Raw genomic sequence first — 14,354 nt, 5'->3', positions numbered from 1 at the left:
GGGTGATATCAGTGCTCTCAAGAGAACTGGCAGGAATGATCAATGTACTGTGCTAACCCACAAATCTTGGTGTGGCCAGGAGAGTGTGGCCGTTACAGGAGCTCCAGGTGTCAGCCTCAGCAGCATTACAGCCGTACAGCTACCTGGGTGGCCAGCGGCCTGAAACACTGAATATTGTCCACTAAAAATATTTCAGGGATGGCCAGACCACCATCTACAAAACGTTTGCCAAAGAACTGTCAGTCTTAGAGTGTAGGACCATTGGCAGGAGCTCTGAAAGGAAGCTGAAACCACTACATAATGTTTCGGCAAGGTAGCAAAGTCCTTTCTTAAGGAGATCTGGCCTCCCCTTCCTTCAAGAGGTTCTGCATCTATGAACTGGCTCAGGGCTAGGAAGTGGCTGAGGATGTATGAGAAATCAACATTTTTGGCAAGAATAAATAAATACAAAAGTAGTATTTTCAAACCTCATAGGAGAGAAAGGACAAAGTTATAAGCATTCAAAATCCTTCACATTCTGCTCTCCACCTACCCTTTTCTACATTCATCTCCTACATCTTCCCCAACCAGCTTCAGTCCCTATACTATCCCTTCCTTCTAGACTTCTACTACTACTTCCCGTCTTCTGCTGGAATAAGACCCAGGGGTTAAATTTCACTTCCTTTGTGAAGTCTCAATAAATTTGAATCCCTAAAACATCCTAAAGGATGCTAGGAACTGGGTTCACAAAGACAGCATGATTCCAGAACCCTCCAGAGGTTACTGCAAAGATGTGAGCTTTTAATCCTCCAGTTCTCTGAAACCAGGCTCATAATTACTCACCCACTGAGCACTACTCTGGGCTCGATTTTATGTTTAACTGCTTTCTCAGATATCAAGACTCCCTCTGACACTAAAGCTAATAGTTTCTCAAACTTCCTCCATCCTGCTGAGTAGATGTACTGAACAGTAGAAAGGAATAAAAATCTACGTTTCTGCAAAACCCTTCAAAAACCGTTAAAAAGAAAAACGACAATGTAATTATTTAAACCTAGTTGCTTTATTTTGCACTTTTAAAATTCACAAAAAGCTTCACAATATATGCTTTCCTCTTGATCACCAAGGCTTTATAAGACAATGAAAATTTTATCACATCAGTTGGGCATTCTCAAAAACAATGGATAATTTACAATTTTTTTTTAATGAAGAACATTTGCAAAATACACACGCTGGTATCCATCTGAATTTATTTATCCTAAAATTAGACTTTAAAGCTTAAAAAAAACAAACAAACAAAAAAAACAGAAACACACACACACATACACAGAGATTAACACTGACAAACCTCCAGAATAAAGCTGGTGGCAAGCTTATTATAAACCGTTTTAATGTTTAAATGTTATCTGTTGAACCTACATTTAAATGCATTGTGGGTAAAAATCCCATAATTTAATTAATTTCAAAAAAGTGAACTGCTCTTTTGCCTTCATGGTAGTTTCTCAAGTTTATTTATTAAATTGTGACATCTCGACTAAAGAAAATGGATCCTGGAACTACAACACTGAAGGAGAAGAAACACATGGGGACAGTACTTTTATTCTTTCTAAGGTGGTTGTAACAAACAAAATCATTGCCTATATTAATAAAGAATACCAGAGATGATATGTGGGGTTGAGTTTTGGCTATGTACAACATCTAAATGGCAATAATTAAAATTCAAGGTCTTATATAGGAAACTTAAGAAAATAATTGTTGCTGTCGATTCAATTTTACATTTGCAGGATGACATAATACATTTTTTGAGATACTTATTATAGGACCTGCTAAAATTATTTATACTGCTATTTCCACATTTAATAAAATGTTTATCTACTCTGGGTAGTTAAGATAGTATCAATAAAGGCCACTAAAAAATGATGCCAGAATTCAGGTGAGAAGAGTGGAAATGGAAAGAGGATGGGAGGACAATGAAATTGGGTAGTAATAACAAACACAATTTTTAAGGTTTCCTAACTAATGCCACAAAATTACATATTTTGGCTAAATGCCACTGGACAGCTGAAGTGATCAGGAAATGAGTGGAATATCCTAATCGTCCCAGTTAGATTCCTAACTAACCTGTTATTTGGATGGCTAGCTCATAAAGGATGGTTTACACAGACTGCTTGATGAAAGGTCATTGTTCGAGGCTTATTACCTACCTACTCTGCTTTGTTTCTTCCAAGAACACTTTTTTTTGAAGGGCTAAGAACACCTTAGAAAAGCAGCAAAACAAATATTTTTTTTTTTAGAATACAAAGAGATTAACAAAAACATAATTGGTAAATAGTTTATGGATGTTATCCGTCTTCTTTCTTGAGATAGAAAATATGGGCCAATGGGGGGGAAAATGTAACTCTACTACTCCCTCAAATTCTAAATTTTTCTCTTTCAATTAGAAACTTTAAAAGAAATTTCAGCTTTAAAATGGCCCTCATCTTTCACCTCAAATTACCTATATATGATGTTGTCTAAGACACACACAAGAATTTCAGAATTATTTTAATAGAAAACATTAATTTAGGTTCATTTACTTAGAAAACAGGATTTTATTGTGAGGTGTCTTTTAAGAGATTTAAGTGCTCTAGTTACCGCAATGAGAATTTATACTCATAGCAAATATTCTCTAAGATACCAAGGTATTCAGTTTATTTGAATCTTATACTAAACATATTAAAACTTAAAAAGCCTAGGATAAGCAACAAGTCAATAAGATCATAACTTAGAATTCTAACATTTTCACATGGTATCAATGACTATGAAATGCAAAAATCTTATAAATGTTTAAGTGGAATGATCTCTAAAAATAATTACACTAGTGTGACCAAACAAATGATCACATACTATGGAAGACTATAGCACATGAGTAAGAAAGCTGTTCTCCAGGACTTGAAACATTACTTGACCCATCATTTTAGAGGGGGAAAAGATAAGTAATTAATTAGAAGGCTCTACACATAGATAAAACAAATTCTAATTAAAATATCTTAAGACTATTTTAGATGTTTATTTGATATTGAAATTGTGGTCAACTATCATAAAGTATTTCTCTTCATAAAAAAAAAAAATCCATATTTTAAGGATTTACACAATCCAGTGGGGGAGGGGAGATATCTAGTACCCTTTTTTTTTTTTTTTTTTTTTTTTGCCTGAGCAAGTAAAATTTTAAAAAGGCTCTCCAAAGTCTTGACTAGAGTTGTCATACTCTGCAATGAAATGCTTGAGTTCTTCCACACACCGCTCACCTATTTCATGTAAATTCTGTCTCAATGCAAATTGTATGGACTTTTCTAATGAAGGATCTTTTTCAATCAGCATTTTCACAACCATCCCAAAAGTTTCACAGTCTTGTCGGTAAACCTAGAAAGATGAAATACATTGTTGTTAGCTGAAAGTGAAAATATCTAGTCAAAGACTGAGCTGGTTCAGTTGGCAGAATTATGCTGCTAAAGTTCAAAAGGGAGAGAGTAATATAACTGAACCTCTGTTGCCCCAGTAGTCACTAATTGCCAAAGGCCATTTAAACCTCTATCTTTGAAGTTTGATGACAGCTTCAATGAGTAGGAAAACACTGCTATACCCCATCACTGACTACCAAAGTTAGGCATGACTTTTGTCAGCAGAAGGCAGTCTACAAAAAGGACATCAGACTCAAGGTGAGAAGAATTAGGAACAAAAGACTAGCGAGGTAAGGCACATTAATGGATTTACTCATTTACTTGTTTGGAAGGAAAAAGTTTCTGAGCACCTAACCTCAGATCATTTGTTTGAACCATGACTAGATGACAAATTCAAAATTCTGTTTAGTACAGTGGTCGGCAAACCGCGACTCGCGAGCCACATGCGGCTCTTTGGCCCCTTGAGTGTTCTAACGCCACTTCTTCAAAATAGACTCGCCCAGGTTGAAAACCAACTTCTGTGCATGGGCCACAAAGTTTCAATCACACTGTATGTGCATGCCCACACGTGGTATTTTGTGGAAGAGCCACACTCAAGGGGCCAAAGAGCAGCATGTGGCTTGTGAGCTAAGGTTTGCCGACCACTGGTTTAGTACATAACAAACAACTATAAGAATGCCAAAAGTATCTACTTAAAAAATTTTCCAAGCTATAAATATCTGTACATATAAAAGCCAAGTGCAGAATGACCGGTCTCTATGACTGGCCCGATTTGGGCCCCGATTGGCCCCCCACCTCCCTTCGCCCCTCTCCCCTGCCAGCCTGCCCCTGATCAGCTCTCCCACCTGGACTGGGGGCAGAGCTGGCTGGCCAACTGCCTGCAGCCCCTTGCCCCTGCTGGCCCAGCCCCAATCAGCCCCCATCAGGACAGGCTAGCCAGATCCCACCCATGCATGAATTTGTGCACCAGGCCTCTAGTTTAACTATGATATAAAGTCACCAAGGTAGAGTGTGCATGCACATGTATATAAATCCATACATATTACAATACATATATGCACGTGTATGTATTTTCTACCTCAGTGTTTATATTTTACCTTGATACAATATGCAATTTTTATCAGTGGCATTCAGATGTTATTCCCTGTCCAAAAATTGCTGTTTCCTCCATACTTTAAGAAAATGTCATTTCCTTAATTTGTACTCACAAAATACATTTTAGATGTCTGTTATTTTTCATACTTTGTTATTCATGCATTTAGAGAAAATTATAGTTAAATCTCCATGAAAATTAAGTGAAATACAAATTAAACTTTTTAAAAAACTATTAAATTTGACTTTTCTAAATTTAACAAAAACAATCTAACATATTTATTCTCTGAAAAAGAATTTTGTTCATTTAGAAAAAAACAATTTGAGATATTGTTTGGCTTCTAATAGTGTTTACTCCTCAAATGATCATTGCTAGCTGTGGTAACTGCTGCTGTATTTTTAAAATGTCTGCAATGTTTGATTTCTTAAAAATAAATATTTAAAGAATATTTAATTTTGACTCTCACTAATAGGCGGCTAAATTTTATTCATGTCCTTGCTATTGAAAACCATCCAAAAGCCTCAAGAAAATCAATAGGATAAATTTTTCAAATGACAGAGCAATTAAAATATACAAATCTCTTAGCTGCTTTCTCCATTTCAGGGTGTGCATGTGCGCTCACACTCCCCTCCCCCAACCCCTCCCACACACATTTTTGCTAAATAATAATGAAATTTACTTATAATAATAACTTCAGCTATTTAAACCAACCATTTATTCCAGTTTATCCTAAGATTTACATGACCCAGAATTGATACTACTACTCCAATAAACCAACCCAGAAAACAGTATACCATTCACATACTGTAAGTGATGTGAAGGCAACAGAGCACATTAACTGCTCTCACAAACACATAGTACCCAAGTCAAGCCAATGCAGCCCCCATGGGGGGAAGTCAGAACCATGATGTTTCAGTCTTAGTGGAGGTAAATTCCTTACCAAACCAGTCAGCCCACATAATAACAGCATTCTAATGCCAACCACAGGCCTCAGCAGACCACTTTGTGGGTGGCCTAAATTTTATAGGCTCCTTTATAACAGATGTACTAGATGAGGATAATGTTACACTGTGAATTAACCTGCAAATTCTTTAATGTAAATCTGCTGTTTTACCTAAACTCTAACTCTTCGTTTAGCATATTTACAGAACATAAATGTGCTACAGATGTGCATATCAAAAGTAAAACCATATTAAAATGTGTTCAGACATTTATTTAAATTGTAAACTACTATCACTCTGGAGACATGGTAATAAAAGCATCTAAATATTGTATTGTGTTTTTTTAAGTCCTTTATGAATTACTCATTGAAATAGACAAATATTGTACATTAGTTAAGAACAACCAGAACTGCCCAAAGCAATGTAATCTTCACTAAAGGGTAAATTTTCTAAAGTACTGTTTCAAATACACTGGTAGGCCATTAGACAGGAAATAATTAGTTTTTTGTTAAAGGAAGAATCACACCCTCCAACATTTTATAAATAAAATTCACAACTGTCAGAAACCTATTTCCGAAATCTGTTCCACAGTAAAGCCAGTCCCAAACAGGAAGGGTGTAGTTATCTGTGGGAGAGTTTGTTTGCTTATGGTCCCTAGCTGGAAATGCATTCTAATCTTCAGATGTGATATCCGCAGGCCACACAGGAAGATTATTTTGTTGTTGCTTTTCCCCCTGATTGGACTTTATCAAAATGGGAAACAGGTTAAAGTTTGGGTGGGGTTCATATAAACTGCAAAGAAATGTAGTTAAATTTGCCAGTATAATAAAAACACTACCCAAATGTGGTTTCACACAGTCCTTTATTATAGTAGCCTGTGTTAATAAATACTTCTAGGAATACAGGAATATGATCAAATAAACTACCAAGGCATTTTACTGTTAATTATGCTTCTGGTGATTGGAAGAAGAGCATCTGGCCAAACATGCTCAATGGCAAGCTTGTTCTGAATCTAAAATACCTGTAATAACATAAAGCACCTCTAAAATGTGCTTTAGGCCTCAACTCTGATCCCACAAATAGAGAAACTAAAAATTAAGACCACATGAGTTGTTAGAATTTTCATTTCAGACAAGTTTTCTTTAGCATTAGCATTCCACTGCTGTCTGAGAAGTCTGATGAAATGTCTGAGGTCAGAGCTGTGCTATCTAATACAGCAGCCAACTAACCATAGGAGGTTACTAAATTTGAATATGTATGCATATACTTACCTTAATATTTAATTTATAATTTAGTTTATATTAATGTTAGGAGGTAACTGGTTAACTGCAAAAGTGAGGCAAGCCCACAGCCTTAAAAAGCTGGCGAATCAAATAAAAACAATTATTTTCTCTATTTTTGATGCCTCATCATTCTATATATTTTCCTGGATCTGAACTCATTTGGTTCAAATGCTGTATGTCCTGTGACCATCCTACTTGGAAAGGTAAACACAGACTATTAAAGCATAAAGGAGACATTTAGATATTGAAGGTGGTATGGAAGCTGGATAAAACAGAGAAACAGTTCCATGAACAGGCTTATTGAGTTCAAATCCCGACTCCACTACTGTGGGAGGCTGAAAAATGTCCTCTACCCCACATCCAAGATGTTCAGACCTTAAACTCTGGATCTCATGAGGATGTTAACTTACATGGTATAAGGCAGTGGTCGGCAAACTGCGGTTCGAGAGCCACATGCGGCTCTTTGGCCCCTTGAGTGTAGCTCTTCCAGGAAATACCACGTGTGGGCAGGCATGTAACAGTGCGACTGAAACTTTGTGGTCATGTGCAGAAGTCAGTTTTCAGCTCAAAAGAAATGTCAATCATTGTACTGTTGATATTTGGCTCTGCTGACTAATGAGTTTGCCAACCACTGATATAAGGGACTTTGCAGATATGCTCATGTTAAGGATTTTGAGTTGGGAGATTATCCTGGAATATCCAGGTGGGAAAAATGTATCAAAAAAATCATGAAAACAAGAAATGCAGAAGGGCCAGAAAAAAAATTTAAAAAAAGGAAATGTGACCACAGAAATAGAGGTGGAATGATGAGCTTTAAAGATGGAGGAAGGAGCCACCAGCCAAGGAACGAGGCAGCCCCTAGAGAACCGACAAGTCAAGGAAGCGATTCTCCCCTCACAACTCCGGAAGGAAGTGCAGCCCTGCGGACTCTGTGGTTTGGGCCTGGAGAAACCCATTTCCAGCTCTGCATGTTTTTCTCAAGCTCACATGGAATATTTACCAGAATAGACAACATCCTGCAATCATAAGACACACCTTAACAAATTGAAAAAACAGAAATCATACACTATATGCTCTCAAACCATAAAGGAATTAAATTATAAATCAACAGAAAGATAAGTAGAAAAAAATCTCAAAATATTTGGAGATTAAACAACACACTTCCAAATAACACAGAAATTAAAGAAGTCTCAAGAGAAATGTAAAGATATTTTTAACTAAATGAAAATACAACTTATCAAAACTTGTGAGATGCAATAAAAGTAGAGCTTAGCAATTATAGCATTGAATGCACATTAGAAAAATAAACTAGAAAACAAGAAAACAGCAAATTAAATGCAATGTAAGCAATGAAATTGAAACAGGAAATTAGAGAAATCACTAAACCTAAAGCTGGTTCTTTGAAAAGATTAAAAAAAAAAAAAAAGCAATAAACCTCTAACCGAGCTAACCAAGAAAAAAAGAGAGAAGACACAAATTATTTAATATCGAAATTGAAATAGGGGTCATCACTACTGACCTCCTGGACATTAAAAGGATAATAAAGGAATATTATTAATAACTCTCTGCCTGCTAATTTGATAGCTTACATGAAATACACCAAGTCCTAGAAAGACATAGTGTTTAAAACTCAAAGATACATAAATCATCTGAATAGGCCTATATCTATGAAATAATTTGAATCAATAATTAATAAACTTCCCAAACATTTTAAGAAGAAATTATACTATTTCTCTACAATCACTTCTAGTAAACAGAATCAAAGGGAACATTTTCTAACATTCTATGAGGCCAACATTACCCTATTACCAAAATCAGACAAAGACATTACAAGGAAAGAAAATTACAAGACCATTCCTATATAATAAAGAGGTAATATGCAAACTGACCCTTGCACAAGATGGCCACCTCCATGTGGTCAAAAATGGCTGCCACAAGATGGCCATCAGGGGTGGTTAGTTATGGGTGATCAGGCCAGCAGGGGAGGGCAGTCAGGGGCAATCAGGCTGGCAGGGGAAGGCAGTTAGGAGTGAGTGAGCTTGCAGAAGGCGGCAGTGAGGGCATCGATTAGGCTGGCAGGGGCATGGTTAGGGGGTGATCAGCTGGCAGGCAGGTGAATGGTTGGGAGCCAGCAGTCCCGGATTGTGAGAGGGATGTCCGACTGCAGGTTTAGGCCCACAGGGATCAGGCCTAAGCCAGCAGTTGGACATCCCCTAGGGGTCCCAGACTGGAGAGGGTGTAGGCTGAGCTGAGGGACACTCCACCCCCCAGTGCACAAATTTCATGCATCAGGCTTTTAGTCTATATATATAAAAGGCTAATATGCAAAGTGTCCTCTTGGGAGTTTGACTGGGAGACTAGGAGTTTGATCGCTCACTATGATGTGCGCTGACCAACAGGGGGCGGCGCAGAATGAAGGAAGACACCAGCTAGCATCCGGCAGCCAGGAAAGAAAGGCCCTGATCAGCCCTGATTGCCAGCCAGGTCTAGGAACTCTACCTGTGCATGAATTCATGAACTGGGCCTCTAGTAACTCTCATAAATGTAAATAGCCAAAAATTCTCAAAAAAGAAAAAAAATATTAGTGAATTAAACAATGTAGAATTATGCAACACAACCAAGTAGGATTTATTCCAGATATATAAGACTCATTCAACATTTGAAAAGCAATTAGTTATTTAGTCCCGGGTGCCTCAGATTCAGCATCAACAGACCTGATTATGCTGTTATAAGGATTAAATGAGATAACCAAGAGCACTCAGAACAGTACTTGCTATACAGAAAGCATTTAGTATAAAGTGATGCTGATGATGGAAACAGGAAAAACAACTCTTCTGACTTTGTCTAGAGAAGGGAGCATTAGAAAATGGTGTTAGGACTAGTTCTTTTTTAATGCTTAATATCTAATTTTGACATTGAAGACTATAGTTTGTTTTATCATTAGTCCTTTTATTTTTGATTTTAGTTTTATCTCAAGTTGTCCTTCATTTTCTGCTAACATTAAAAATATACATATTTAAAAATCAATATGATCATTTCAAGAACTCTTTAAACATGAAAAGTTCATTTTAGGGAAACATGAAGAAGGAAAGGAAATGGCATTATGGGGAATTCAACTGGTTTGACATAGCTAAAGCATAGGTTATGTTCTCATTCAAAGTAGATTATAAAGAGCTTCCTTTCAAGGAGTTTAGATCTTAACCTACAAATTAGCAATAAGCAAATGGGAAAAGATCTACAAAGAGGAAGCAAGTCCCTTCGATGTATCAGGAAGAGAGAATGGTTAGGAATTAATACTACAGACTCCTAAGAGTGGGGACTATGAATGTCATATGACATGATTAAAGATGAGATTAGAGACTATACAAGTAATTAAGAAGCAATATGGATATGATAATGTAAAGAATGAGAATGTAAGCTTTTTAATTCATTTCAAGGGGAAGAGTACTGGGAATGGGAGATAAGTAACTAATATGTAATTGAAGTACCCATCAAAAGGAATTTGAGTAGTGAGTCTATACTTCAGAAGAAGAAAACAGAAGAGAGAGGATAGGAGGGAGGGAGAGAGGGATTGGGGAAATAGAGTTATTTTACATTGAGGCCAGTTGAGACCATAGGAGTTCCTTAAAGAAAGGGGTAATTTCTTTCTAGTCCCAATATTTGCACACAGTAGATACTCAGTAAATGTTGAATGAATAGCTAAAGTCAGCTGTAAGAGAATGGTAATATAAGACCAAAAGGCAGTCCAGAGTAGACATCTAAAATCATAAATATTAGCCACAGAAGAGACAATTAGCCACAAGACTAAAAACCAGAAGAATGAATGCACAGGTGCCAAGGAAAGTTTGTAAAATATGGATAAAGTCAATCAAATGCCAGAGAAAGACCAAAGAAATTGTCAAACAAAATACAGTATATTGATTGAATTTGGATATGAATAACTGGTTAAGAGAAGCTAATTGGGATGATGGAGATAATAGAGCTGTGCTGTCTAATATAACCACTAGCCATAAGTAATTTTAATTTTGATTAATTAAATTAAAATTAGAATTCACTTCCTTAGTCACACTAGCTCTATGTCAAATACTAGTAGCTTTCATATTGGACAGTGCAAGTTTAAAACATTTCTATCATCACAGAAAAGTCTGTTGTTAAAAAAAGCTATGGAGTGAAAAAAAAGATGAACATGTAGTGATGTGTTAACCTGGTAAGTTAAATGTATATATTTGCACCTATTTTGTCATTAAAGTGGGGAAAAAAAGCTTACTATTGATACTTTTAAAGAACCATTGTGAAATAGTATCTTTGAAATGTTCTACAATATTTTGATGAAATGCAAGTAAAAATGTAAGTTAAAATAAGTAACTCCATTAGAGACTTAATATACAAGAAAACATTCATAATGTCTCGTGTGTTGATGCGGTTGGGTAAAAAGTGACAGCATATTGATGTTAAATAGGGAAGACAAATTTAGACCCTTTAATTTTGAGTCTGAGTAATGTAGAAAGCATCAAAGCTATTATAACTATGTTGCTCTTTGTGCTATATCAATAGAAAATATATTTTTGAAATGACCGCTTCAAAGCTGCCGCCCCACTGGCTCTTAGAGCACAGATGCTAAAAAGGCCACCAGTAGTTGCTAAGAAATACATTATGAGCACATGGATTAGATCTCAAATGCCTACACTGAATATGTGGGTGCAATTATTACAGCCACATAAAAAAGTAATTGCAAAGCTAATAAGTGGATAAATGCTAAAAAAAAAAAAAAAAAAAGCATAGAAATCAATGTTGATAGAATTCTCCTCCATAAACACAGATAAACATAAATTTACAGGATTCTAAGATTAACATATAAAAGATTTTAATTTTACCCTTTCCAGCTTACTTGTTCTTTCAATCACAATACCCTAAATTAGGGGTGTCGAACTCAATCAGAGAAGGGGCCAAAATCTAAAATCCAGCCTAAATCGCGGGCCAAATGGTTTACTGAACAGTCATAAACTGTCATTGTGATGGAAACGCAGTGGAGTGCAGTGATGACAGCGCGGTGTGGGCCACATTGCAAGGCCTGGCGGGACGGATTTGGCCCGCGGGCCTTGTGTTTGACACATGTGCCCTAAATAAACAAAAATAAAAGTAATTTCAAAGAGTTTAAGAATCCTTCAATGATGCCAAAAGCAGGTCCGATTAAATATAGGAACTAGACATATCTTAAATTAATACCAAGTGAAAAAAGTTGCAAAGGAAATAAGAGATACCATTTATGTATGCTTTTTAAAGTTTATTTAATTTAGGGATACATACATATAAAAATACAAAACATGCATAAGAATGACAGCTCTGAGAAGAGAGGAAGCCAGGAAGGATCTGAAAGGGTTCTTATCTATAATATTTTATTTCTTTAAAAAAAGAAGAAAGCCACAAAAATTGATCTCTAGTTACTGACATACATGCTGAATTAGGAACAAAGTGTAATGAAATTTGCAATAAACTTTAATACACATCAAAAACAAGATGAATTAATGGATGGACAGAGAAACAGATATATGACAGAATTAATGGATGAATAGAGGGACAGATATATGACAAAACAAATAAAATGAAAATGTTAAAGAATCTAGGTGACTATATGGATGTGCACTTTATAATTCCTAATGTTTGAAAATTTTTCATAATAAAATTCTAAGGAGAGAGATATAAAGTAAAATCAGGAGCAATGGTGGGTGTAAGTGTCTGATCATCTCAGTTTACAAATGAAAATGGTTCTGATTTGCTTAGATCTTGGATGATTTACTCTTTGTCTTCTCAATGTGGATTGAGAATGACAAATATTATCCTATATAATAAAAGACTAATATGCTAAGTATCTGGTCATCCATTCAACCAATCAAAGTGTAATATACTAATGATATGCTAAGGCTACTCAACAGCTCACTATGACATGCACTGACCACCAGGGAGCAGAAGCTCTGAATGGCAGGTTAACTTGCTCCTGGGGTCCAGGCAATCAGGACTGAGACAGACAAACCAGACAAGCCCTGGAGCCCTCCTGCAGTCCTTCCCTGGCTGGCCAATCTCTCCCTGGCCCCAAGTGTGCACCAGTAGGGTCCCATGGGCTGGCCTGCACCCTCTCACAATCCAGGACCCCTCGGGGGATGTCGGAGAGCCAGTTCCAGCCCAATCCCCCAGGCCAGGCAGAGGGACCCCACTGGTACATGAATTCATGCAACGGCCTCTAGTTATAGATATTAATTAATCTGTAAGCACAGATATACATTTGAATTAAAGACAACTAGAACTCACATGTGCAAGGCACTGGATTTCGTCAGCAATGTAGCACATCCTGCTCAAAGAAATTAGGTTCTAGTGAAAAGAGTGATACATTTAAGATAGCCATAAGACAAGGTAGAATACAGTAAATGCCATGAGAGAAATAAAAAGTATTAAAAACTCCTAATAAGGAATTATTAATAATTAAAACAAAAAAAAGATAGTGGGTCGAAGGAAGAGGATTAAAAGCACTGAGAATGGCCGAAACCGGTTTGGCTTAGTGGTAGAGTCTGCGGACTGAAAGGTCCCAGGTTCGATTCCGGTCAGGGGCATGTACGTTGGTTGTGGGCACATCCCCGGTAGGGGGTGTGCAAGAGGCAGCTGGTCAATGTTTCTCTCTCATCGACGTTTCTAGTTCTCTATCTCTCTCCCTTCCTCTCTGTAAAAAAAAATCAATAAAATACATTAAAAAAAAAAAGGCACTGAGAATGTTCCAGGCAACTTAGAAGCTTGCAAAAAAAAAAAAAAAAAAAAAAAAAAATAGAGATAAAAACAGGTTAGACTTAAGTAACATAGATTTATGGTTTAATTCCTCCTTGGACTTAAAATAACTTATGTTACGATGTAGATATTTTTTTCTTATTCATCAGACAATAAACCACTGGAGATTGTTGATTACAATAAAAGTAATATATTCATTATTCAATATCCCCTTCATATCTGATTCAGTAGGCCAGGAAAGGTAATTTTGTGTTTCAAGCCAATTACTGGTTTGGAAAAAACATAACAAAACAAAACAAAACAAAAACTTCTAAGATTGAAAACATACAAAAAGGCTAAATATAAAGAAAAACGTTCATAATAAAGACTAAAGACAATTATATATATGCAAATTAGGCCAGGACTCCATAAACGGGTCACGACCAGACAGGAGGTGGTTGCCAGAACAGGTGAGGCCCAGAGAGGAGACGGAGACAGAAGCAGGGGGGCCTGCCTGAGCCTCCGTGGCTGCTCGGGTGGCCCCAGAGCAGACACAGGCAAGGGGACCGGGGGACACTGCAAGTCAGGCGCGGGTCCACTGATCTGGCCGCCCACACCGCCAGTCCAGCCTGACTTCCAAGGCAGCAGGTGCTGCATGAATCAGGCGTGGGTCCCAGCCCCCCACAGGGCACCTCCTTGCACAATTTCCATCGCATGCTGGGCCTCTAGTCCATTATAAAATGGTTTAAAAATTCTAATTGCTGAAAAGTGGTTAACAATAAATATTTTGTAAAATGACAAAATTTTTCACATGGCTTTTAATTTCATGTCTGAGAACAATATAAATTCTTTAATAAAGTCTGGGAGG

General features: G+C 36.8%; 1 protein-coding gene across 10 annotated transcripts in view; it reads right to left on the bottom strand.

Annotated features, from left to right (window-relative positions):
• Window positions 1–1,020: 1,020 nt before the first annotated feature.
• Window positions 1,021–14,354, bottom strand: part of PPHLN1 (periphilin 1) — a 99,221-nt gene continuing 85,887 nt past the window's right edge. For all 10 annotated transcript variants that reach the window (XM_045587923.1, XM_036455111.2, XM_036455114.2 and 7 more), the window contains one exon: window positions 1,021–3,378. In XM_045587923.1, the coding sequence (XP_045443879.1) occupies window positions 3,184–3,378 (195 nt within the window). In that variant the 3' untranslated portion in view covers window positions 1,021–3,183. The remainder of the gene's footprint in view (window positions 3,379–14,354) is intronic.

The sequence above is a fragment of the Pipistrellus kuhlii genome, unplaced genomic scaffold (assembly GCF_014108245.1).
Source record: "Pipistrellus kuhlii isolate mPipKuh1 unplaced genomic scaffold, mPipKuh1.p scaffold_m20_p_3, whole genome shotgun sequence".
Classification (NCBI taxonomy): domain Eukaryota; kingdom Metazoa; phylum Chordata; class Mammalia; order Chiroptera; family Vespertilionidae; genus Pipistrellus; species Pipistrellus kuhlii.
The sequence above is the reverse complement of the archived record's forward strand: the minus strand, read 5'-3'. Positions and strand labels throughout refer to the sequence as shown.